The sequence below is a fragment of the Haliotis asinina genome, chromosome 13 (genome assembly GCF_037392515.1).
Source record: "Haliotis asinina isolate JCU_RB_2024 chromosome 13, JCU_Hal_asi_v2, whole genome shotgun sequence".
Taxonomy (NCBI): domain Eukaryota; kingdom Metazoa; phylum Mollusca; class Gastropoda; order Lepetellida; family Haliotidae; genus Haliotis; species Haliotis asinina.
This window is the reverse complement of record NC_090292.1, coordinates 12,287,801-12,313,535: the sequence shown is the minus strand read 5'-3', so window position 1 is coordinate 12,313,535 and position 25,735 is coordinate 12,287,801. Positions and strand designations below refer to the sequence as shown.

General features: G+C 44.7%; 1 protein-coding gene across 1 annotated transcript in view; it reads right to left on the bottom strand.

Annotated features, from left to right (window-relative positions):
• The window catches only part of LOC137260496 (uncharacterized), a 38,928-nt gene extending 14,679 nt beyond the window's left edge, over positions 1 to 24,249 (bottom strand). The window contains exons 1-11 of the mRNA XM_067798170.1: positions 24,182 to 24,249; positions 23,081 to 23,208; positions 21,866 to 22,072; positions 17,790 to 18,038; positions 16,053 to 16,219; positions 14,191 to 14,313; positions 13,187 to 13,298; positions 11,657 to 11,817; positions 10,776 to 10,880; positions 10,209 to 10,283; positions 9,599 to 9,722 (exon numbers count right to left, since the gene is read on the bottom strand). Of these exons, the coding sequence (XP_067654271.1) occupies positions 9,599 to 9,722; positions 10,209 to 10,283; positions 10,776 to 10,880; positions 11,657 to 11,817; positions 13,187 to 13,298; positions 14,191 to 14,313; positions 16,053 to 16,219; positions 17,790 to 18,038; positions 21,866 to 22,072; positions 23,081 to 23,208; positions 24,182 to 24,210 (1,480 nt within the window). The 5' untranslated portion in view covers positions 24,211 to 24,249. The remainder of the gene's footprint in view (positions 1 to 9,598; positions 9,723 to 10,208; positions 10,284 to 10,775; positions 10,881 to 11,656; positions 11,818 to 13,186; positions 13,299 to 14,190; positions 14,314 to 16,052; positions 16,220 to 17,789; positions 18,039 to 21,865; positions 22,073 to 23,080; positions 23,209 to 24,181) is intronic.
• Positions 24,250 to 25,735: the final 1,486 nt, after the last annotated feature.

Sequence of the window (25,735 nt, the reverse complement as noted above, 5' to 3'; positions counted from 1 at the left end):
TACTTGATGGTGTGTGAAGGTGACATGGTTGTGTGGGTCTCACCTGGACATACTTGATGGTGTGTGAAGGTGACATGGTTGTGTGGGTCTCACCTGGACATACTTGATGGTGTGTGAAGGTGACATGGTTGTGTGGGTCTCACCTGGACATACTTGATGGTGTGTGAAGGTGACATGGTTGTGTGGGTCTCACCTGGACATACTTGATGGTGTGTGAAGGTGACATTGTTGTGTGGGTCTCACCTGGACATACTTGATGGTGTGTGAAGGTGACATGGTTGTGTGGGTCTCACCTGGACATACTTGATGGTGTGTGAAGGTGACATTGTTGTGTGGGTCTCACCTGGACATACTTGATGGTGTGTGAAGGTGACATTGTTGTGTGGGTCTCACCTGGACATGCTTGATGGTGTGTGAAGGTGACATTGTTGTGTGGGTCTCACCTGGACATGCTTGATGGTGTGTGAAGGTGACATTGTTGTGTGGGTCTCACCTGGACATACTTGATGGTGTGTGAAGGTGACATGGTTGTGTGGGTCTCACCTGGACATACTTGATGCTGTGTGAAGGTGACATTGTTGTGTGGGTCTCACCTGGACATACTTGATGGTGTGTGAAGGTGACATTGTTGTGTGGGTCTCACCTGGACATGCTTGATGGTGTGTGAAGGTGACATTGTTGTGTGGGTCTCACCTGGACATGCTTGATGGTGTGTGAAGGTGACATTGTTGTGTGGGTCTCACCTGGACATACTTGATGGTGTGTGAAGGTGACATTGTTGTGTGGGTCTCACCTGGACATGCTTGATGGTGTGTGAAGGTGACATTGTTGTGTGGGTCTCACCTGGACATACTTGATGGTGTGTGAAGGTGACATTGTTGTGTGGGTCTCACCTGGACATGCTTGATGGCGTGTAAATGTGACATTGTTGTGTCGGTCTCACCTGGACATACTTGATGGCGTGTGAAGGTGACATTGTTGTCTGGGTCTGACCTGGACATACTTGATGGCGTGTGAAGGTGACATTGTTGTGTGGGTCTCACCTGGACATACTTGATGGTGTGTGAAGGTGACATGGTTGTGTGGGTCTCACCTGGACATACTTGATGGTGTGTGAAGGTGACATGGTTGTGTGGGTCTCACCTGGACATACTTGATGGTGTGTGAAGGTGACATGGTTGTGTGGGTCTCACCTGGACATACTTGATGGTGTGTGAAGGTGACATGGTTGTGTGGGTCTCACCTGGACATACTTGATGGTGTGTGAAGGTGACATTGTTGTGTGGGTCTCACCTGGACATACTTGATGGTGTGTGAAGGTGACATGGTTGTGTGGGTCTCACCTGGACATACTTGATGGTGTGTGAAGGTGACATTGTTGTGTGGGTCTCACCTGGACATACTTGATGGTGTGTGAAGGTGACATTGTTGTGTGGGTCTCACCTGGACATGCTTGATGGTGTGTGAAGGTGACATTGTTGTGTGGGTCTCACCTGGACATGCTTGATGGTGTGTGAAGGTGACATTGTTGTGTGGGTCTCACCTGGACATACTTGATGGTGTGTGAAGGTGACATGGTTGTGTGGGTCTCACCTGGACATACTTGATGCTGTGTGAAGGTGACATTGTTGTGTGGGTCTCACCTGGACATACTTGATGGTGTGTGAAGGTGACATTGTTGTGTGGGTCTCACCTGGACATGCTTGATGGTGTGTGAAGGTGACATTGTTGTGTGGGTCTCACCTGGACATGCTTGATGGTGTGTGAAGGTGACATTGTTGTGTGGGTCTCACCTGGACATACTTGATGGTGTGTGAAGGTGACATTGTTGTGTGGGTCTCACCTGGACATGCTTGATGGTGTGTGAAGGTGACATTGTTGTGTGGGTCTCACCTGGACATACTTGATGGTGTGTGAAGGTGACATTGTTGTGTGGGTCTCACCTGGACATACTTGATGGTGTGTGAAGGTGACATTGTTGTGTGGGTCTCACCTGGACATACTTGATGGTGTGTGAAGGTGACATTGTTGTGTGGGTCTCACCTGGACATACTTGATGGTGTGTGAAGGTGACATTGTTGTGTGGGTCTCACCTGGACATACTTGATGGTGTGTGAAGGTGACATTGTTGTGTGGGTCTCACCTGGACATACTTGATGGTGTGTGAAGGTGACATTGTTGTGTGGGTCTCACCTGGACATACTTGATGGTGTGTGAAGGTGACATTGTTGTGTGGGTCTCACCTGGACATACTTGATGGTGTGTGAAGGTGACATTGTTGTGTGGGTCTCACCTGGACATACTTGATGGTGTGTGAAGGTGACATTGTTGTGTGGGTCTCACCTGGACATACTTGATGGTGTGTGAAGGTGACATTGTTGTGTGGGTCTCACCTGGACATACTTGATGGTGTGTGAAGGTGACATTGTTGTGTGGGTCTCACCTGGACATACTTGATGGTGTGTGAAGGTGACATTGTTGTGTGGGTCTCACCTGGACATACTTGATGGTGTGTGAAGGTGACATTGTTGTGTGGGTCTCACCTGGACATACTTGATGGTGTGTGAAGGTGACATTGTTGTGTGGGTCTCACCTGGACATACTTGATGGTGTGTGAAGGTGACATTGTTGTGTGGGTCTCACCTGGACATACTTGATGGTGTGTGAAGGTGACATTGTTGTGTGGGTCTCACCTGGACATACTTGATGGTGTGTGAAGGGGACATTGTTGTGTGGGTCTCACCTGGACATACTTGATGGTGTGTGAAGGTGACTTTGTTGTGTGGGTCTCACCTGGACATACTTGATGGTGTGTGAAGGTGACATTGTTGTGTGGGTCTCACCTGGACATACTTGATGGTGTGTGAAGGTGACTTTGTTGTGTGGGTTTCACCTGGACATACTTGATGGTGTGTGAAGGTGACATTGTTGTGTGGGTCTCACCTGGACATACTTGATGGTGTGTGAAGGTGACATTGTTGTGTGGGTCTCACCTGGACATACTTGATGGTGTGTGAAGGTGACATTGTTGTGTGGGTCTCACCTGGACATACTTGATGGTGTGTGAAGGTGACATTGTTGTTTGGGTCTCACCTGGACATACTTGATGGTGTGTGAAGGTGACATTGTTGTGTGGGTCTCACCTGGACATACTTGATGGTGTGTGAAGGTGACATTGTTGTGTGGGTCTCACCTGGACATACTTGATGGTGTGTGAAGGTGACATGGTTGTGTGGGTCTCACCTGGACATGCTTGATGGTGTGTGAAGGTGACATTGTTGTGTGGGTCTCACCTGGACATGCTTGATGGTGTGTGAAGGTGACATTGTTGTGTGGGTCTCACCTGGACATGCTTGATGGTGTGTGAAGGTGACATTGTTGTGTGGGTCTCACCTGGACATACTTGATGGTGTGTGAAGGTGACATTGTTGTGTGGGTCTCACCTGGACATACTTGATGGCGTGTAAATGTGACATTGTTGTGTGGGTCTCACCTGGACATACTTGATGGCGTGTGAAGGTGACATTGTTGTCTGGGTCTGACCTGGACATACTTGATGGTGTGTGAAGGTGACATTGTTGTGTGGGTCTCACCTGGACATACTTGATGGTGTGTGAAGGTGACATTGTTGTGTGGGTCTCACCTGGACATACTTGATGGTGTGTGAAGGTGACATTGTTGTGTGGGTCTCACCTGGACATACTTGATGGTGTGTGAAGGTGACAATGTTGTGTTTGTCTCACCTGGACATACTTGATGGTGTGTGAAGGTGACATTGTTGTGTGGGTCTCACCTGGACATACTTGATGGTGTGTGAAGGTGACATTGTTGTGTGGGTCTCACCTGGACATACTTGATGGTGTGTGAAGGTGACAATGTTGTGTGGGTCTCACCTGGACATACTTGATGGTGTGTGAAGGTGTCATTGTTGTGTGGGTCTCACCTGGACATACTTGATGGTGTGTGAAGGTGACATTGTTGTGTGGGGCTCACCTGGACATACTTGATGGTGTGTGAAGGTGACATTGTTGTGTGGGTCTCACCTGGACTTACTTGATGGTGTGTGAAGGTGACATTGTTGTGTGGGTCTCACCTGGACATACTTGATGGTGTGTGAAGGTGACACTGTTGTGTGGGTCTCACCTGGACATACTTGATGGTGTGTGAAGGTGACATTGTTGTGTGGGTCTCACCTGGACATACTTGATGGTGTGTGAAGGTGACTTTGTTGTGTGGGTCTCACCTGGACATACTTGATGGTGTGTGAAGGTGACTTTGTTGTGTGGGTCTCACCTGGACATACTTGATGGTGTGTGAAGGTGACTTTGTTGTGTGGGTCTCACCTGGACATACTTGATGGTGTGTGAAGGTGACAATGTTGTGTGGGTCTCACCTGGACATACTTGATGGTGTGTGAAGGTGACATTGTTGTGTGGGTCTCACCTGGACATACTTGATGGTGTGTGAAGGTGACAATGTTGTGTGGGTCTCACCTGGACATACTTGATGGTGTGTGAAGGTGACATTGTTGTGTGGGCCTCACCTGGACATACTTGATGGTGTGTGAAGGTGACATTGTTGTGTGGGTCTCACCTGGACATACTTGATGGTGTGTGAAGGTGACATTGTTGTGTGGGTCTCACCTGGACATACTTGATGGTGTGTGAAGGTGACATTGTTGTGTGGGTCTCACCTGGACATACTTGATGGTGTGTGAAGGTGACATTGTTGTGTGGGTCTCACCTGGACATACTTGATGGTGTGTGAAGGTGACATTGTTGTGTGGGTCTCACCTGGACATACTTGATGGTGTGTGAAGGTGACATTGTTGTGTGGGTCTCACCTGGACATACTTGATGGTGTGTGAAGGTGACTTTGTTGTGTGGGTCTCACCTGGACATACTTGATGGTGTGTGAAGGTGACATGGTTGTGTGGGTCTCACCTGGACATACTTGATGGTGTGTGAAGGTGACATTGTTGTGTGGGTCTCACCTGGACATACTTGATGGTGTGTGAAGTTGACAATGTTGTGTTTGTCTCACCTGGACATACTTGATGGTGTGTGAAGGTGACATTGTTGTGTGGGTCTCACCTGGACATACTTGATGGTGTGTGAAGGTGACATTGTTGTGTGGGTCTCACCTGGACATACTTGATGGTGTGTGAAGGTGACATTGTTGTGTGGGTCTCACCTGGACATACTTGATGGTGTGTGAAGGTGACATTGTTGTGTGGGTCTCACCTGGACATACTTGATGGTGTGTGAAGGTGACATTGTTGTGTGGGTCTCACCTGGACATACTTGATGGTGTGTGAAGGTGACATTGTTGTGTGGGTCTCACCTGGACATACTTGATGGTGTGTGAAGGTGACATTGTTGTGTGGGTCTCACCTGGACATACTTGATGGTGTGTGAAGGTGACATTGTTGTGTGGGTCTCACCTGGACATACTTGATGGTGTCTGAAGGTGACATTGTTGTGTGGGTCTCACCTGGACATACTTGATGGTGTCTGAAGGTGACATTGTTGTGTGGGTCTCACCTGGACATACTTGATGGTGTGTGAAGGTGACATTGTTGTGTGGGTCTCACCTGGACATACTTGATGGTGTGTGAAGGTGACATTGTTGTGTGGGTCTCACCTGGACATACTTGATGGTGTGTGAAGGTGACATTGTTGTGTGGGTCTCACCTGGACATACTTGATGGTGTGTGAAGGTGACATTGTTGTGTGGGTCTCACCTGGACATACTTGATGGTGTGTGAAGGTGACATTGTTGTGTGGGTCTCACCTGGACATACTTGATGGTGTGTGAAGGTGACATGGTTGTGTGGGTCTCACCTGGACATACTTGATGGTGTGTGAAGGTGACAATGTTGTGTGGGTCTCACCTGGACATACTTGATGGTGTGTGAAGGTGTCATTGTTGTGTGGGTCTCACCTGGACATACTTGATGGTGTGTGAAGGTGACATTGTTGTGTGGGGCTCACCTGGACATACTTGATGGTGTGTGAAGGTGACATTGTTGTGTGGGTCTCACCTGGACTTACTTGATGGTGTGTGAAGGTGACTTTGTTGTGTGGGTCTCACCTGGACATACTTGATGGTGTGTGAAGGTGACATTGTTGTGTGGGTCTCACCTGGACATACTTGATGGTGTGTGAAGGTGACATTGTTGTGTGGGTCTCACCTGGACATACTTGATGGTGTGTGAAGGTGACTTTGTTGTGTGGGTCTCACCTGGATATACTTGATGGTGTGTGAAGGTGACTTTGTTGTGTGGGTCTCACCTGGACATACTTGATGGTGTGTGAAGGTGACTTTGTTGTGTGGGTCTCACCTGGACATACTTGATGGTGTGTGAAGGTGACATTGTTGTGTGGGTCTCACCTGGACATACTTGATGGTGTGTGAAGGTGACAATGTTGTGTGGGTCTCACCTGGACATACTTGATGGTGTGTGAAGGTGACATTGTTGTGTGGGTCTCACCTGGACATACTTGATGGTGTGTGAAGGTGACATGGTTGTGTGGGTCTCACCTGGACATACTTGATGGTGTGTGAAGGTGACATGGTTGTGTGGGTCTCACCTGGACATACTTGATGGTGTGTGAAGGTGACATGGTTGTGTGGGTCTCAACTGGACATACTTGATGGTGTGTGAAGGTGACATGGTTGTGTGGGTCTCACCTGGACATACTTGATGGTGTGTGAAGGTGACATCGTTGTGTGGGTCTCACCTGGACATACTTGATGGTGTGTGAAGGTGACATTGTTGTGTGGGTCTCACCTGGACATACTTGATGGTGTGTGAAGGTGACATTGTTGTGTGGGTCTCACCTGGACATACTTGATGGTGTGTGAAGGTGACATTGTTGTGTGGGTCTCACCTGGACATACTTGATGGTGTGTGAAGGTGACATTGTTGTGTGGGTCTCACCTGGACATACTTGATGGTGTCTGAAGGTGACATTGTTGTGTGGGTCTCACCTGGACATACTTGATGGTGTCTGAAGGTGACATTGTTGTGTGGGTCTCACCTGGACATACTTGATGGTGTGTGAAGGTGACATTGTTGTGTGGGTCTCACCTGGACATACTTGATGGTGTGTGAAGGTGACATTGTTGTGTGGGTCTCACCTGGACATACTTGATGGTGTGTGAAGGTGACATTGTTGTGTGGGTCTCACCTGGACATACTTGATGGTGTGTGAAGGTGACAATGTTGTGTGGGTCTCACCTGGACATACTTGATGGTGTGTGAAGGTGTCATTGTTGTGTGGGTCTCACCTGGACATACTTGATGGTGTGTGAAGGTGACAATGTTGTGTGGGGCTCACCTGGACATACTTGATGGTGTGTGAAGGTGACATTGTTGTGTGGGTCTCACCTGGACTTACTTGATGGTGTGTGAAGGTGACATTGTTGTGTGGGTCTCACCTGGACATACTTGATGGTGTGTGAAGGTGACATTGTTGTGTGGGTCTCACCTGGACATACTTGATGGTGTGTGAAGGTGACATTGTTGTGTGGGTCTCACCTGGACATACTTGATGGTGTGTGAAGGTGACATGGTTGTGTGGGTCTCACCTGGACATACTTGATGGTGTGTGAAGGTGACATCGTTGTGTGGGTCTCACCTGGACATACTTGATGGTGTGTGAAGGTGACATGGTTGTGTGGGTCTCAACTGGACATACTTGATGGTGTGTGAAGGTGACATGGTTGTGTGGGTCTCACCTGGACATACTTGATGGTGTGTGAAGGTGACATGGTTGTGTGGGTCTCACCTGGACATACTTGATGGTGTGTGAAGGTGACATTGTTGTGTGGGTCTCACCTGGACATGCTTGATGGTGTGTGAAGGTGACATTGTTGTGTGGGTCTCACCTGGACATGCTTGATGGTGTGTGAAGGTGACATTGTTGTGTGGGTCTCACCTGGAGATGCTTGATGGTGTGTGAAGGTGACATTGTTGTGTGGGTCTCACCTGGACATGCTTGATGGTGTGTGAAGGTGACATCGTTGTGTGGGTCTCACCTGGACATACTTGATGGTGTGTGAAGGTGACATCGTTGTGTGGGTCTCACCTGGACATACTTGATGGTGTGTGAAGGTGACATCGTTGTGTGGGTCTCACCTGGACATACTTGATGGTGTGTGAAGGTGACATGGTTGTGTGGGTCTCACCTGGACATACTTGATGGTGTGTGAAGGTGACATTGTTGTGTGGGTCTCACCTGGACATACTTGATGGTGTGTGAAGGTGACATTGTTGTGTGGGTCTCACCTGGACATACTTGATGGTGTGTGAAGGTGACATTGTTGTGTGGGTCTCACCTGGACATACTTGATGGTGTGTGAAGGTGACATTGTTGTGTGGGTCTCACCTGGACATACTTGATGGTGTGTGAAGGTGACATTGTTGTGTTGGTCTCACCTGGACATACTTGATGGTGTGTGAAGGTGACATTGTTGTGTGGGTCTCACCTGGACATACTTGATGGTGTGTGAAGGTGACATTGTTGTGTGGGTCTCACCTGGACATACTTGATGGTGTGTGAAGGTGACATTGTTGTGTGGGTCTCACCTGGACATACTTGATGGTGTGTGAAGGTGACATTGTTGTGTGGGTCTCACCTGGACATACTTGATGGTGTGTGAAGGTGACATTGTTGTGTGGGTCTCACCTGGACATACTTGATGGTGTGTGAAGGTGACATTGTTGTGTGGGTCTCACCTGGACATACTTGATGGTGTGTGAAGGTGACATTGTTGTGTGGGTCTCACCTGGACATACTTGATGGTGTGTGAAGGTGACATTGTTGTGTGGGTCTCACCTGGACATACTTGATGGTGTGTGAAGGTGACATTGTTGTGTGGGTCTCACCTGGACATACTTGATGGTGTGTGAAGGTGACATTGTTGTGTGGGTCTCACCTGGACATACTTGATGGTGTGTGAAGGTGACATTGTTGTGTGGGTCTCACCTGGACATACTTGATGGTGTGTGAAGGTGACATTGTTGTGTGGGTCTCACCTGGACATACTTGATGGTGTGTGAAGGTGACATTGTTGTGTGGGTCTCACCTGGACATACTTGATGGTGTGTGAAGGTGACATCGTTGTGTGGGTCTCACCTGGACATACTTGATGGTGTGTGAAGGTGACATCGTTGTGTGGGTCTCACCTGGACATACTTGATGGTGTGTGAAGGTGACATCGTTGTGTGGGTCTCACCTGGACATACTTGATGGTGTGTGAAGGTGACATCGTTGTGTGGGTCTCACCTGGACATACTTGATGGTGTGTGAAGGTGACATTGTTGTGTGGGTCTCACCTGGACATACCTGATGGTGTGTGAAGGTGACATTGTTGTCTGGGTCTCACCTGGACATACTTGATGGTGTGTGAAGGTGACATTGTTGTGTGGGTCTCACCTGGACATACTTGATGGTGTGTGAAGGTGACATTGTTGTGTGGGTCTCACCTGGACATACTTGATGGTGTGTGAAGGTGACATTGTTGTGTGGGTCTCACCTGGACATGCAAGAGTTACTTGCATGTGGCAGTGTAGGCTTGTAGCATTTGTTACCTGGGAAAGCCAACTGGAAGGACTTCCTGTGAGTGTAGTCGAAACAGGCAGAGATGTCGGTTTGCCAGATGTTGGGGTTGGCCTCGCTGTAGTCGTAGATGTTGTAGATGAGGTTGGTGAGAGGCTGAGGAGAATCGGCAGATGTTTATAGCGAGTTCAAGCCATATGATGTCATATCAATCAAGAAGATCCTAACTCCCATTCTTAAACATACAGCTTTTTTCCTAAGATGATCCTAGCTCCCATTCGTTAATGCAGACAGTCGTATGTTTAGAATATCCTAAACCCCGTTCCTTAACACAGACATACGACAGTCTGTATCTTAAGAAGATTCTAAGTATCATTCTTTAACACAGACGTATGTTAGTCAAAGCGCAGTGACAGTTCCAAGACTCAAACTATGATAGAAACTTTCGAACTTTCGAACTCATGAAGCCGAAACAGGTGCCAGATTAATCCCAAAGCAAGGTCACTATAATGATCTAGGGGTTATGGTTTTGGATTTAAGCAATAACAAGACACGCCATGGACTCACTAAAAGTTGCTAAAATGGCGTCAAACCCTACGCAATCAGTGACAAATGTGTATCATAAAACTTCAGAGGTCTTACCGCCTGTGACGAAATTTGCAGCATGACGGGTAGGTAGAAGTAATTGTTTATCCCAGTGTTCTCCATCCATTCGCTCTGTCAGAACACACTTGAACATTTATATTTGTAGTTCTCATGTTCGCTACAAAAAAAGTCTTATAAAACATGAGTGAGTGAGTTTAGGTTTACGGCGCACTCAGCTAGATTCCAGCTGTGGTGACGGCGGTCTGTAAATAACCGAGTCTGCACCAGACAATCCAGTGATCGAAAGCATTAGAATCGGATATTACCGGATATTTACGGGTGGCAGATGTTTGAGGATGCACTATGCACGTTGACAGTTTTAACGTTTCAGCTGCACCTCGCAACAGAGACTACTTCTGTCAGCTAAAACAATTTAGTGCTGGTCACTGTCAGTTGTCAAACAAGATGATGAGTTTGTTTATTTGCAGTTAACGGTGCTTATTTAAGTTAACGACGTTTGTTTCCCTATATATGTAATTACTCTACCCAGGGACTTGAAACACAAATGCCGGTGTCCTGTAACTCGAACTTATATATGGAATACAATATATATGGGATACATACACTGGCGAAGTACCACTCCCAGATGCTGATAGCGTTGGGCCAGCCAGAAGGGTAGCCGACTCTCCGGGCGGTCCACACGTCGCAAGTGATACCACGCACCACACGCTGTCAACATGGAGACGTGACGTCAAAAGGAGATATGACGTCACAGGGGGATATGACGTAAAATAAAATACCATCATGAGGAGACAGGGCGTAACAGGGAAATACCTCGCACCACACGCTGTCAACGTGGAAACACAGAACTGTGACGGATGTCAAACTGATTCACATATTGTTCCCATGAAAAACCGTACCAGATTTTCAGTTGCGATGACAACACGCTTTAACCCTCAGTTGTCGCGACATGTTTTTTATGCTTTCTAACAGTGCATTCATCTAATTTTCCAGTTATATGGCTGTGGTACGAAAATGATCTGGACCAGACAATGCAGTGATTAACACCATGAACATCGATATACTCAGTTGGAACATGGTGCCGTAAATCATCAGCGAACCTGACTATTCCATTCCGTTATTCGATTCTTACGAGAAGCATGAGTTGCTAAAGACCAACTATAACCCGGATGTTCACGGAAGACAAGCATAGGTTGCTAAAAACCAGTTCTAACCCGGATCTTCTCGAGAGACAAGCATATGTTACCGAAGACCATCCTAAGATGAATCCTCACGGGAGACAAGCACATGGTTGCTGGAGACCAGTACAAACACGGATCTTCACGTGGCAATGGAGAGAGGAGATAGATTAGCGGCCGATTACTTCTGACCCGGATCTGCGATGGTCTCGATACATTTTGAATGGTATTAAATCATATCAAATGATATTAAAACAACTTTCCGTATTGTCCCAGAACTGTAGTTATGGAGTTAGGAACTCTTACCTGACCAGAATATTCATATGAGGAATTGGCGAAATAGAAGAACTCTTTGTCTGTCCTTATCCGAACATGTCCGGCGTCCAAGGATTTTGTGTCGAAACCCGTAGCGCTGATGTTGGTCACCGTGCAGTTGCCGATCATCGCGTCCATGATGTAAGCCACACCTAAATACCAAGGCCATTTAATGTAAATGCAACTTTTTGTGTACTTTATGGGCTGTTTAAAGAACATGTCAGAACTTGCAGAGAAGCAGTGATTCAATATTTTTTTAATTTGAGTGCCATAAAACATTGTCACAAACAGCGAAAAACAAGGGTGCTGCAACAGAATATAAACGACCACACCACGCTCAACTTTATATATGACCATTAAATTTTAGGGTGTTCACACACTTTTGGTTTGTGTTATATATCACGGGTTGGCAGTGACTGGTTGGTTGGTTGGTTGGTTGGTTAGTAATATTCAAGCAATATGGCAACGGGCGTTAAACAATCAGGTTTAGACCACACAATCCAGTGATCAACAACTTGAGCATCGCTCTAAGCAGTTGGAGTACAATGACGTGTCAGTCATGTCAGTAACCCCATCACCCGACCCCGTTAGTCGCCTCGTACGACAAGCATGGGCTGCTGAAGACTAACTAGAGTCGTCACAAGTCGGCTTGTCAATACATACGATGAATTGTTGAGTTGAATGAATTTTAAGTCGCGCTAGCATTATGTCAGCCATATAGAGACGAAACCAAGTCTGCAATTACAAATATTTAGGAAACAAGTGTGTGAGCGAGTGTAGTTTTACGCCGCATTCAACAGTAGTCCGTTTACGCGGTGGGGCACGGTAAATAATCACAAGTGACGATCCAAACCTAGTTACATAGTTTAGTCATAGCAAATGAATAAAGACATGCCTTATTGTATTTACTGACACAATGTAACGTCAATTTAATCACAATAGGTGATGTACGATATTATTGGCTTCACATTAATTTTATAATGTCGATAATCATTAATAATGACTTCCTTCGACGACATTTCCGACTATCGATCTTTCTAATCAGCACAACCCTTGATCAATCTCATCCATGTTTATCGTAGCGAAATATATTCTTAACACCAAAAGAAACGCAACTCTTTGTTTTTGACTCTTTTGTAGACATGGAAAACGCAGATAGCCTTTGGTGTTTCTGGCGAGTTTTCTTATCTACATTTGGGAGTATAGCACTCCCGTAGGACAACGGAAGACAAAATCGATCTGGGATGATCACAACCCACGTGACACCCACGTGACACCCACATGCCCGGCATAACTCTGTTAAAAAGCTCGATCACCCGATCAACAAAATGTTTCACGCTTTTAACAAATACTCAATTTCTCCCCGAAAGACTCGAATCGAAATCTTAGCCCTTGCTGACTGAGTCGCAAACCCTCGAAAAGATTAGAACCAACCTAGGATTCGAACCCGCGAAGATAACATGATACTGTCTCGGACTGCTCAGGGCGGGCCAGTGTTGAGGTACAAGACCTGCTACTCACCTGTGTTGAAGTCGTGTATTCTGATCAGCTTCCCGTTGCCATAGGGACTAGCCTTGTTGGGGTCAATGCTGTAGTCAAAGCGGACGAGGTCAAAGTACCAATCGTAGTACTCCTGAAAACACAGAGAGAATTTTGTTTTACGTCAGCTATATGGTGCTGGTCTGCAACTGATGGAATCTGAATTAGACATTCCAGTGATCAGCAAGTCATTGAGTCTGCCGGGTTTTGTAATGCGAAAGTACTGAAGAATTAGAATTTAGCCTAGACAGTTTCCCAACATATATATGTGTGAAATGCACACGTATGCAACTTCATCAAGAGGTAGATAGTATTCGATATATAAACATTCGAGATTGGAACTTTGTTTAACCAGCCTTCCATTGAAACAACGTGTCCCAACTATAAGCATGCAATCACAGATTACTGGTTGAAATAGAGGGTATATAATAGTATGATATGGCAGAGAGTATAATATAGACATAGAAAATAGAATGTGTACAATGTGTTACCACCCATCCACCCCCATCCCCACCCCCTTCTGTGCATGGTGGCGAATTTCACACTCAGTATGCTCTAGATCATTTAAGAAAATTATCTTGATCCTCTTACGAAATCACGATTCCTTATTCCCAACCGACCCCGTTTGCACCCCGATACGAATAGCACGAGTTGCTGAAGGCCGCTTCAGACACTGGTTAGCTATTCTTGAAACGTTCGTAACCCTACGAACTTCTTAAGGCAATTCCTAACACATTGACCACGATCAAAGTTAAGAATTCTTAGGGCTACGAACGTTTCGAGAATAAGGGCCCTGATCTTTACGGGTCCATACGTCTTCGCAGGTGAGTTAAATGTATCCTGTTCAGATTACCTTTCTTGGACATCCTTGCGAATGTTAACGCCCAAATACCATGACCCTTATCTGTATTCATATCACATTATCCCGATACGTAATTCAGACATGTGCAAGGTATAATACCCTGGGGGCGACGTAATATGCCTACCTTTATCCAGTTGATGTAGTTGGCCATTGGTTCAAATATTTCCGATGTGAATGTGAACGTCTTGGTCACGTTGGGTAGCGGTCGGGTTGACACTCGGTTCTGGCAGTACGAGCCTGGTGGCGTCTGTAACACAATCTGACACAATGTATCCATGGCAACAACACGACGTTCACGTGTTGTCAAGGACAAAATATAGGCATGGCAACAACACAACTTACATGTGGCATCAAGGACGCAATGCAGGCATGGCAAAGACACAAATTATATGTGACATCAAAGACACGCTGTATCCTTGACACCAGCACAACTTACGAGTTGAATGAAGGACACAAGGAGGAACATGTCAACAACACAACTTACATGTGGAAACAGGGACACAAAGTATGCATGTCAACAACACAACTTACATGTGGAAACAGGAAAACAAAGTATGCATGTCAACAACACAATTTACATGTGGAAACCGGGACACAAAGTATGCATGGCAACAACACAACTTACATATGGAAACAGGGACACAACGTAGGAAACAATACAACTGACACGTATAAACATTATTACTCGCCAGTGAAGATATTACAGTGTAAGTGAGTGAGTGAGTTTAGTTTTTCGCCGCACTCAGCAATATTCCACCCATATGGCGGCGGTCTGTAAATATTAGAGTCTGGACCAGACAGTCAAGTGATCAACACCATGAGCACCGATCTGCGCCATTGGGAACTGATGACTTGTGTCAACCAAGTCAGCAAGCCTGACCACCCGATCCCGTTAGTCGCCTCTTACGACAAGCATAGTCGCCTTTTATGGCAAGCCTGAGTTGCTGAAGGCCTATTCTACCCCGGGTAGACCTTCATGGGTCACCATACGCTGACAAGCGCATATTAATACACGATCATATACGCAGCTGCACATATATACCTGTAAGTATGGGGGAGGTGCTGGGGTAGCACAGTGTTTAAAGCGTCCGCTTGTGACGCTTTTATTGGAAACATGGGTTGCTGAATACTGAAGTGTAATATTTCACGGCAAGAGTAGTATGATATCGCTAGACGTATGACGACATATATTTTTACAGGTTAGACGACATAATATCTATTTCACAATGGTATTAGAACTTTCTTCACTCGGGGGAAGCTAAGACCGACAATAAGGAGACACTGTAGGCATCACTAACAACACGACAAGACGCTGTAGGCATGAACCAGAACACAAGATAGAGAACAACAGTACGTCAACTTTGAATATAAAACCGAAATTTACATTTGGGCAACAGTTACCCGATGATCATGGGCTGAGAGGGTTCTTGTGTCCTTAGACATCTGACTGAAGGCTGAGAGGGTTCTTGTGTCCTTAGACATCTGACTGAAGGCTGAGAGGGTTCTTGTGTCCATAGACATCTGACTGAAGGCTGAGAGGGTTCTTGTGTCCTTAGACATCTGACTGAAGACTGAGAGGGTTCTTGTGTCCTTAGACATCTGACTGAAGGCTGAGAGTTTAGTTTTACGCTGCTTCTAGCAGCAACATGGCGGCGAGGGACACCAGAAATGAGCTTCAAACATTGTACCCACGTCAGGAATAGAACCCGGTTTTCGGCGTGACAAGCTGACGCTTTAACCACTTGGCTATTCAAACGGTCCCGTTTCAAGTGATACTCCCTTCCACGTTAATGCGCTTATGGTGAGTGAGTACAGTATGAGTCTCTCGCTTTTAGCAATATTCCTGCAATAACTGGTCGGGGACTCCAGAAATGGGCTCTTCAAGTGGCATCAATAGTGAGAATTAAACCCACGTCTTTGCGTGGCGAGCAGCGCTTTAACCACTGTGCTACCCCAACGCCCTGCTGCACTAATAGAATTACTTACCTCAAATGGCGATACGTGCTCGTCACTGACAAGTGGTTTAAAGTCAGAGAACACATACTCTCGGAGGATGGGGAGGGTGAGAGAGCTGTTCACGTGATACTTCCCTTCGACGTCCAGCTGCTCTGGGGCAATTACATTCTCAGCTGTCGTCCACGTATTGTTAGCACCTGGTAACCATAGCAACAGAGCCAAGTTTTAAACATTTCATAAGAATGTCACTGAGTGATGACAAGATGTACCATCAAGATCATATACACCATAAGACCAATGTTATGCTGCAATGAAAAGATGAAACGATGTACAAGCAAGATCATATGCACCATAGCTATAACGTCATGCAATGCTGATTACGATAGCTCATTACTGATTAGGCTATTTCATTTTGGAGTTGAAACGGGAATGAATATTTAAGATTCGCTGGGTTAAGCAAAGTGAAATATGTCACTATCTTTCGGCTCATTGAAATGGTGAAAAGGTTGAAGTGGCAGACAGGGTCAAACTTACTGAAATGAACTGAATGAATTTTATTTACACTCCGGTCACGTTCAGCGGCATCAGAGCTACAAGTTTACATCACAATGTACAATTTAAATACAGGTATGAAGCATAAAAAGGTCATAGATACATGTCGCTTGGTTGCAAGAATGAGCCGTACGTCCATACATTTAACCAGTTAATAAACAATTTTACACTCGTGTGTTTTTTATTATCTTTTGTGGTGGCATTGCTTATAATGAGACATCATTATTTTGCAAAATATTTACTAATGGTTTCTAGTTTGTTTGAGCGTGAAACCTGGTTCATTTTTTGCATATTTGGGTGTCTGCAGAAATAGCTGGTAATATATTTGTTTCCTTTCTTTGTAAAAGTAGAGCAAATGAACAAAAAGTGAAAACGTTGGCATTACAGAGAGTACAGAATCTTTCAATCGGGGGGTGTTGGGGGTGGGGTGGGGGCTTTAAATATATCAAATTGTTAGATAACGGTTTCAGGTTCTGAAATTAATTAACGCCCTCCCATTATTATATTGTTTCGATATATTACATTGTCTCCATGTTTTACAGTATTTATCGAAGCAGTCTGACATATGTTGTAAATCATTTGGGTGTGACGCTAGTAGAACGGTGTCGTCGGTATATGACAAAATAAATAGATTTATCATAGTTTCTAATCGCTTGTTAAAATCATCGGGTTGTAACTCGACTCCTTTGTCATTTTTTAGACTATATTCGAGATCATTACACAGGGCTTCGTCGGAGTCGCCCCACGGAGTATGATTATCAGAAAGATCAGCTTTCGTCACGGATAAAAAGCTCCACTTGAGGTCCCAGATACCGTGGACAGCGTCATTCGACTTGCATATAATGACTGAATGAACGTCAGATTATCGTTACCTAGTTGTCTTGTTTTTTTCCAAAGATTCTTTACTTGTCTTATTTTACAGATTATAACTATTTCAATGTCTCACTGACATCATCAATAAATATCAATTATTTTACACCAATATTAGTTTATGACATTTTATGATTCTGCATGGATGATTCCATTCCCTGTCTAAGGTACTAGGTGATTATCTAGCTGTGCTTTCCGCGGAAAAGTATGTTGCTTTAATCTGTCTAACTCCTAGCTGTCTAACAAATGGGACCAAATCTGATCGTCTGTCATGTGTAATCCCACCCCACACCATGACACTACACCATTTCTAAACACATTTGAAGGTATGATCATGAAACTCACTAAAAGACCATGTCAGCTTGAACGTTGCATTTTTTTCTTCCCAGTAAATACAGGACTCCCACATGTCAACAACAATTCCGTCTCGTGCTTCCCCGCGGCCAATATACACTTCCGGTATTCCTCCACCAAAACGCAGAGCAGCGTTGGCCGAGAAGATGTGTTCGGATCCATTATTGTACTGAACCACGCCAAATATGTTTTTTGCGCTGCTTTTGTCGAGGACGTCCACATGGCATCTCGGAGGGGCGCCTGTTGGTCAAAAAAGGTGTAGGTTGGCGTATTGTAAAATAGTGTTTCTGACTAAGGGGAGATAACTACTTCCTGTGTGATCGTTGTACGATAATAACTGCAGGGGGTTAAATGTTTCTTGCATGTACTTTTCAAAAAAGTAAGAGAAGTTCATTTATAATTTCCTACTGAAAAATTGGGAGATATATCGGAGTCAGTCCATGTTCATGAGAAAAGAATGGACATTACCACTTGCACTTTCTTATAACTATAGATTTCTGTACAGTAATCGCTCTTGAAAAGAGAATGGCGTATGGCGTGAAATTTGCACGTATCCGGTTTTCATTTTCAAACAAAACAAAAAAAAAGCTAAAAAGAACGACTATCAATTATGTGAGGCATGATAATTGTCAAAATCATTGGTCTACAGTGATGTATGGGCCTGGAAAACCTCCCAAATCACGAATAACACCCCAGGGACGTGTATGGGACCACTGCGTTGTGACTTGTGATAGGGAACATTGGCGGTGTGTTCATAAAAGTCTGTCTTTGAAAAGTTTGTTAACGCCCGTACTTCCTGACCCGTGAAGGTCCGGGGTAGAATAGGCCTTCAGCAATCCATGCACCCCATAAAAGACGACTATGCTTGTCGTAAGAGGCGACTAACGGGATCGGGTGGTCAGGCTCGCTGACATGGTTGACACATGTCATCAGTTCCCAAATCTGCAGATCGATGCTCATGTTGTTGATCACTTGATTGTCTGGTCCAGACTCGAATATTTACAGACCGCCTCCATATAGCTGGAATATTGCTGAGTACGGCGTAAAACCAAACTCACTCACGCATGTGCACAACATGAAGATAAAGTAAAGAGTTCTCTCCCTTTAATATACTACCGACAGAAAATAAGGGAACCAAGAAATTGAATGTAGATGACTTTGACTGTGACAGGGTCCGTTATCGTGGCGTATCTCCCAAACGCAACATCCAATGACAATGGAATTTCGCATAATGCATGCCCAGCACGTGCTACACGTGCATACAGAAGTTAACTCCTGTAAATGTACTGGAGAAGTCGCAATCACTAATGCAATAGAGATTGACACTTACTGACAGAAATGCCTCCGAGGCAGTATCTCGGTGAAGCAACAAAATGGAGAATTGTGGGGATGATAGAGGGAGGGGGGGGGGGGGGGGGGGGACATCATTATGTGAAGTTGCCCGGCAGATGGGTAAATCAATAAGTGTAATTTCACGCCTGTGGGATAAGTACCGTCAGACGGGTGGGGTTGCAACGAGACCTGGGCGTGGTAGACCAAAATCAACGACACCACGACAGGATCGTCTCATTACGTTAATTGCTCTACGTGATAGGTTTAAATCGGCCCCTGCCATCAATAGAGAATTCCGCACACTCACTGGAAGACGCATTTCAACCTCAACCGTTAAAAGCCGACTCTATCAAGCTCGTCTGAAAGCAAGACGGCCTTTTAAGGGTGTCACCCTTTCAGCTCACCATAAGCGCCAAAGATTGGCATGGGCTAGGCAGCATCGGGGACGGGCTATGCGCCACTGGCGTTACACCATATTCTCTGATGAGTCAAGGTTTTGCCTACGATTCACAGATGGCAGAAAACGTTGTTGGCGTCGGAGCAGGGAGCGATATGCCAGAGCAGCAATTCTTGACCATGATCGATATGGAGGTTGTAGTGTCATGGTGTGGGGTGGGATTACACATGACAGACGATCAGATTTGGTCATCATTAACGGAGCCATGACTGGTCAGCGATACGTTGACCAAATCTTGCGTCCTGTTGTGGTTCCATTGGCTAGAGCTATCGGCCGAAATTTTGTATTCCAAGATGATAATGCCAGACCACATCGGGCCCGAATTGTCTCCGCGTATCTCCGACAAGAAGGTATCCAGACATTGGACTGGCCCTCTAAGTCCCCAGACCTGTCCCCCATTGAACATCTCTGGGACGTTTTTGGTGGCAGGGTGTACGCCAGGGACCCAGGACCCGCCAACCTGGCCCAGCATGGTGCAGCTCTCCAAGACGAATGGCGGGCAATACCACGGGCAACCATCCGGAAATTGATTAACAGCATGCCATCAAGGTGCCGTGAATGTGTTGCCCAACATGGTGGACACACCAGATATTGAACTTGACACCTAAAATTGATTTAGAGGATATTTAAAGCAGTTTCAAATTCGCTGTTATTTCGTTAGTTCCCTTATTTCTTGTCGGTAGTATATCATTAGAAGGGAGCGGTGATTTCTCTTTGTCATCTAAGCAGAATCACAACACAAGAAAAGGGTATTGTCTCTAACTATGTATGTGACATGAAAATAGCGAAGCAGTTACGTCCCCTGGAGTATGTACACAACAGGCAAGTAAATTGAAAAGTTCTCTCCCTTTGGTCAGCTGGCATAAAGACAACACAATACATACTGACATGAGATAATTCAAGAAACACTTAGCTGTCTTTAGTCGTGTACAGAACATGAAAACAGAGGTAACAGTTATCATGAGTTAAAGGTCACATGCAACAAAAAATCAAACATAATTTAAACACATTTATCACTTATTCATGACACATAATATACATTGCTGCTTTAAAAACACAACAAATAAACAAAATTATAAGCGTACAGTCGCGATTCAAAAGTGCAATGTTTTGTACTTGGACTTACTTCCCTCGAAACGAAGCCCTCGGGAGACCGAACCCAGTCAAAGCGGGTGGATGTGCACTCAAGTGTAACGACGGTTTCCGATTGGCTGTTTCAATGCTGATATGCTGAGGGTTCATTGTGTGTACAGAAAGATGATCTGTTTGATGGGCATTTTAGAAGTATAGCGAGTCACAAGAAAGTAAGATTCTTTATGGATAACAACTTCTTTTTGTGTACTTGATGTGACGTTTCAGTATGGACTGGTATACTGTTGTCAAACAAAATCATATACACTAAAAGAAGTCCATGAAGAACGTATATAGAGATGTTGGGTGTTGAAAATACGTGTTCTCTGAATTTGCGCTCGATCCAATCAAAAATCATTTCAGTAGAGATGGTAAACTACTGTGTGGCTGGAATCTGTCATTCGTCCAAGTACAAAGCAGGACTTGATACTGACAAGAGTTTGCACCAGTTTCCGTCAGATCCAGTCATCCGAAAAAAATGAATGTAGTTTGTTTGCAACCTACAGACATAAAAACATGTCGTGTGTATCACACGTGCCTAATTACATAATGTGACAGAGACGGGACTCGGGTGCCTAAGTCATAAATCAATCTATTTTCTTTATGTCGTATAGTCTGATAGGTGCTAAGATCAAATTGCAAGTGGCCAGTGATTGAAGCTGTGTACTGTGTTGTCTTTAGCAGACAGGGAGGCAAACATATAGGTGTGAATAAACCAGACACTGAGCTTTCTCTGTGACAGAAACTGCTTACCACAATCAACAAGTTTTTTTTACGTAACGAGTAGATTATTTACTTGTTTGTGTACACAACCAAGATTAGACTACTGTTCACGACCTCAGACGCTGGGCATGCATACAGTTTCAAGCTCCACGAAGTTATTCACTGCGCATACGTTAGGGACGCAGCGCTGGGGGGAATTTTGAGAAACGTTTGAACTCCGATTTCGAGGGCTTTTTGTCATCGTGTTTTTTTTCAACTTTATAGTTTGAATTGGCATTTTTGATGATTTGTTTCGGTAATCTGCAAAGTTGTGTTTTACGTTGCATGTGACCTTTAATGAAGATCAGTAACCTGGATTCATGGGTCGTTGTGCACATGAGAATGGGAGGTAAGCTCTCGCTGACAAACATGAAAACGCTATTACCCGAGTTGTCGTACTGTAGAGTTATCAGTTCACCAGTACCATACAGGAAAAGCATCTTGGTTTCCTGGCCCTCTATCCACTCATGGACTGCACCCATGTTTGCGGTCGAGTCGAAGTACTCGTGTATGTCCTGGGTGTAGTTATGCTCGATGATGTTGGCTTCAATTCGCACAGAATATTGCTTTGGCAGCTGCGGCTTCGGTGGACCTAGAAGAAGCACAAATGACAGTTACTTGCCCTCAACTTATACTGAACTCAGTGGTTAAAGACCATCCCGGTGTTCAATATTTATGCATTATATGGATGATAATATGCACTATCAAATAACTTAATATGGAAAATTGGGGTGATCCTATTTTTCTTGAGTAAATCAATGTGTGGTGCGTCTTTAAAGATTTGAATATTGTATGTTCTTTGGCCTGTTTGTATGTTTTTTTTGTGAATAGAACGTGATCAAGTTGCTCTTGCTCAGTAAGAAACAGGCTTTATATAAGAGGTGATGACAAACAGATGACGTCACTCGTTTCTGGACACTGAACCTTAATGACAACGACAGGGTGTTTTTGCAGGCGAGTCCTGGTTTGTAGAAAAAGATGGACATAACCTGAACTGTTCAGGCAAATGTATTCGAAGCGTGCCATACGGTTGATAATGGCACGATGGAAGATATATTCCATTTGCAATTACAAATGCGAAAACGAGACAACCTTTTTTTCGCAAGAAACGCACTTTCACAAACGTTGTTTTCCTTCAGCCAGTAAGTTTTTATGAATGAAAAATACGTTGGGGGATCCAAACTGAGTTCATCTTTTTCTGCTAAATTGCTAAGATCACCGCAAACGGACATAACTCTTCATGACATCCTTCGGAGAAGTTCTCAAAGTAATACCTGTTGTGACTTCTTTCTAGAGCCTTGTAATCCTTTACTACTGCACTACAGATGTGTTAATTGAAGTTTAGAAAAGGTGTTTTTGAATGGCATTATGTAATTTACTAAATAGTCATCAACATTAACATACAAGGAAAATCACCAATGCCCAAGAGAAATTACATGCGTTAACGATTGGTCCATTTAGTGACTGAAAACAAATGTTGGTGTAGGACGACACGTATTGGTCGAGACATTACTCTCGGTAACCACTTGTATTGATGGACAAGTTTCGATGGTATTAGGAATTTACTTTGAAGTGTTTACATAGCAAAACTGATCTTCACCTGTAGTACTTGCTGCCCTCTGTGCAAAATCGACTTGGCTACAAACGCTCAAATCTTCACCCACAGCGGCGACAGCGACTACGCACGCGGCCAAAACGAGGAGTGATGAGATTCTCATTGTAAGTGACCTGAAACACGACACTTCTGTGAGCAGGTAGCAATCATGTGAGTGTGCGCGCGTGTACGTGTATGTGTGCATGGTTATTTGCATAGAGTTTGTGGCTGTCTTCATATTTGTGTAAAAGTGTTTTGGTGCTTGTATGAGGTTATGTGTGTGCCTGCGTCACACTGTGTGTGTGTGTGTGTGTGTGTGTGTGTGTGTGTGTGTGTGTGTGTGTGTGTGTGTGTGTGTGTGTGTGTGTGTGTGTGTGTGTGTGTGTGTGTGTGTGTGTGTGGTGTGCGTGCGTGCGTGTTCGTGAATATCCCTTTACATGCAGGGTGGTAAGTTTGCTCTGCAAAGAAGGTAGAAAAAATATTATCTTAGTCACAGTGCACACACACACACACTCTCACACACACACATCGAAAGTTTTTTCTTACACAAGTATAATTTTCAACCACTTTTTTCACAGACACCTCGTGATATGACTGAACTACTATGTCAATCTTGGCTAACTTCCCCGAGCCACACATTATTGTTATCAGCATGAACGAGCTCTGTAAGAGGGTAAGATTTCAGCCCATAAATAAAAATTGGAGGCTGAGATAGCCTTGTGGTTTGCTCGTGACGCCAAAGACCTGGGTTCGACTCACCAGACGGTTACTATGTGTGAAGCTACGACGGCTTAAAAGTGCACTCACTCATTTTGCACATATATTTCATGTGTAACTCGTTTTGTCTTACACGTGCACCGCATTTACCCTCAAATATGGGAATGGTGCTGACGGCTATTAAGGCTCAATCGGAGCCAGCCCGGGAGATGAGTATACGGGGGAAGCAATGCACGTCATCAACTACGGCGCCCTTTGAAACAACATCAGCAACATTTTTTTCTGTAAGCTACATCAGTTTAATATTGAACATGTAACGTCTTATTAAATTATGTGTTCCTGCTTTGCATCAGCAAATAATGTACAGGTAAATCATATGTACTTTCTTACCTGTCAGTATGCCTCCTATTGTCGTCCATCTTGGTTCATCACACCTCTGATAGCGTCCAAAGGTCACCGATTGGCCATGTGACCGTTCGGCGCACGTTGTAGGTGTACATTGCTCTGCATGTTTGTCGTGAATGATAACGCCTAACTATGGAGGCAAATACTCTCCACCTCCTACTTCATGTCATAATGTGGGATGAATATGAACCTCACAATTTTCAAATCTAAACTGAAAATATACCTTTTCTTAAGAAAACCTACATATTACAGAATCAACTTTTTGCTCTCGAGTTGTTCGGAGAGTGCTTCTGAGCAGTACTTTCGGACTGAAACAGGTCTTAGGCAAAACATTTTCCATGATGATAATGATGACTTCTTTATCATTAATGGGAACGATGTTTCGGTTAGCTACCAGCCCCGTTATCAAGCCACTGATGTCGTATTTGCTACACAGCACTGTGCGTGTTTATATCACTGTATCTGTCTTGTTGTAATATATCGGGATATGTTTCATAGAATAGTATGTATTTCTTGAGTAATACGCGTACTTCCTATTTATAGATGAAAATCAGTCGTAGGAAAATATGGATTCCACAAAGAATATGCGTTGTGTGGCAGTTAGTGGGTGGATTTAGTTTTACGCCGAATTCAGCAATAACCCAGCAATATCATGGCGGGGGACACCAGAAATGGGCTTGTAAACGTTGTATTCATGTGTGGCAATCGAACACGGGTCTTCAGCGTCAAAAGCGGGCGCTTTAAACACTGTGCTACCCCACCACCTCCCCCATACTTACATGTATATGTGTGCAGCTGCGTATATGATCGTGTATTAATATGCGCTTGTCAGCGTATGGTGACCCATGAAGGTCTACTCGGGGTAGAATAGGCCTTCAGCAACTCAGGCTTCCATAAAAGGCGACTATGCTTGTCGTAAGAGGCGACTAACGGGATCGGGTGGCCAGGCTCGCTGACTTGGTTGACACAAGTCATCGGTTCCCAATTGCGCAGATCGATGCTCATGTTGTTGATCACTTGATTGTCTAGTCCAGACTCGATTACTTATAGACCGCCTCCATATAGCTCTAATATTGCTGAGTACGGCGTAAAACTAAACTCTCTCATTCACTCACTCAGCGTATGGTTATTGGTATATGTATGTTTTAGCTTGTGCATATAGCTATGGGTATTGGACTGGGTATATGCAAGAGCATTATGCTTTCCAGTTGAATGATGTATTTGTCACTATCTAACCACGTTATTTTGTCACTAGCACGTTACTGATAGAGGTGTCAGTGCCGTATGTTGAATGTATCATGCTGTAAGTAATATGTGTGTGTCTGACGGTTTAGGTGATAACGCACCGTCCCGTGGCTACCTATCTTCACCTACATCAATGTAACTTTGGACACTTCATGAAACTCACAACAGAAGATAACAGGCCTTGATAACAAATGTCTGGACCGAAGATGATCAATGAAAACATAAGGCGTAGTTACAAAGGAACTCACCTTTATGACTATCCTCCTGAGCACATGCCATCTTGTGAGGAAAATA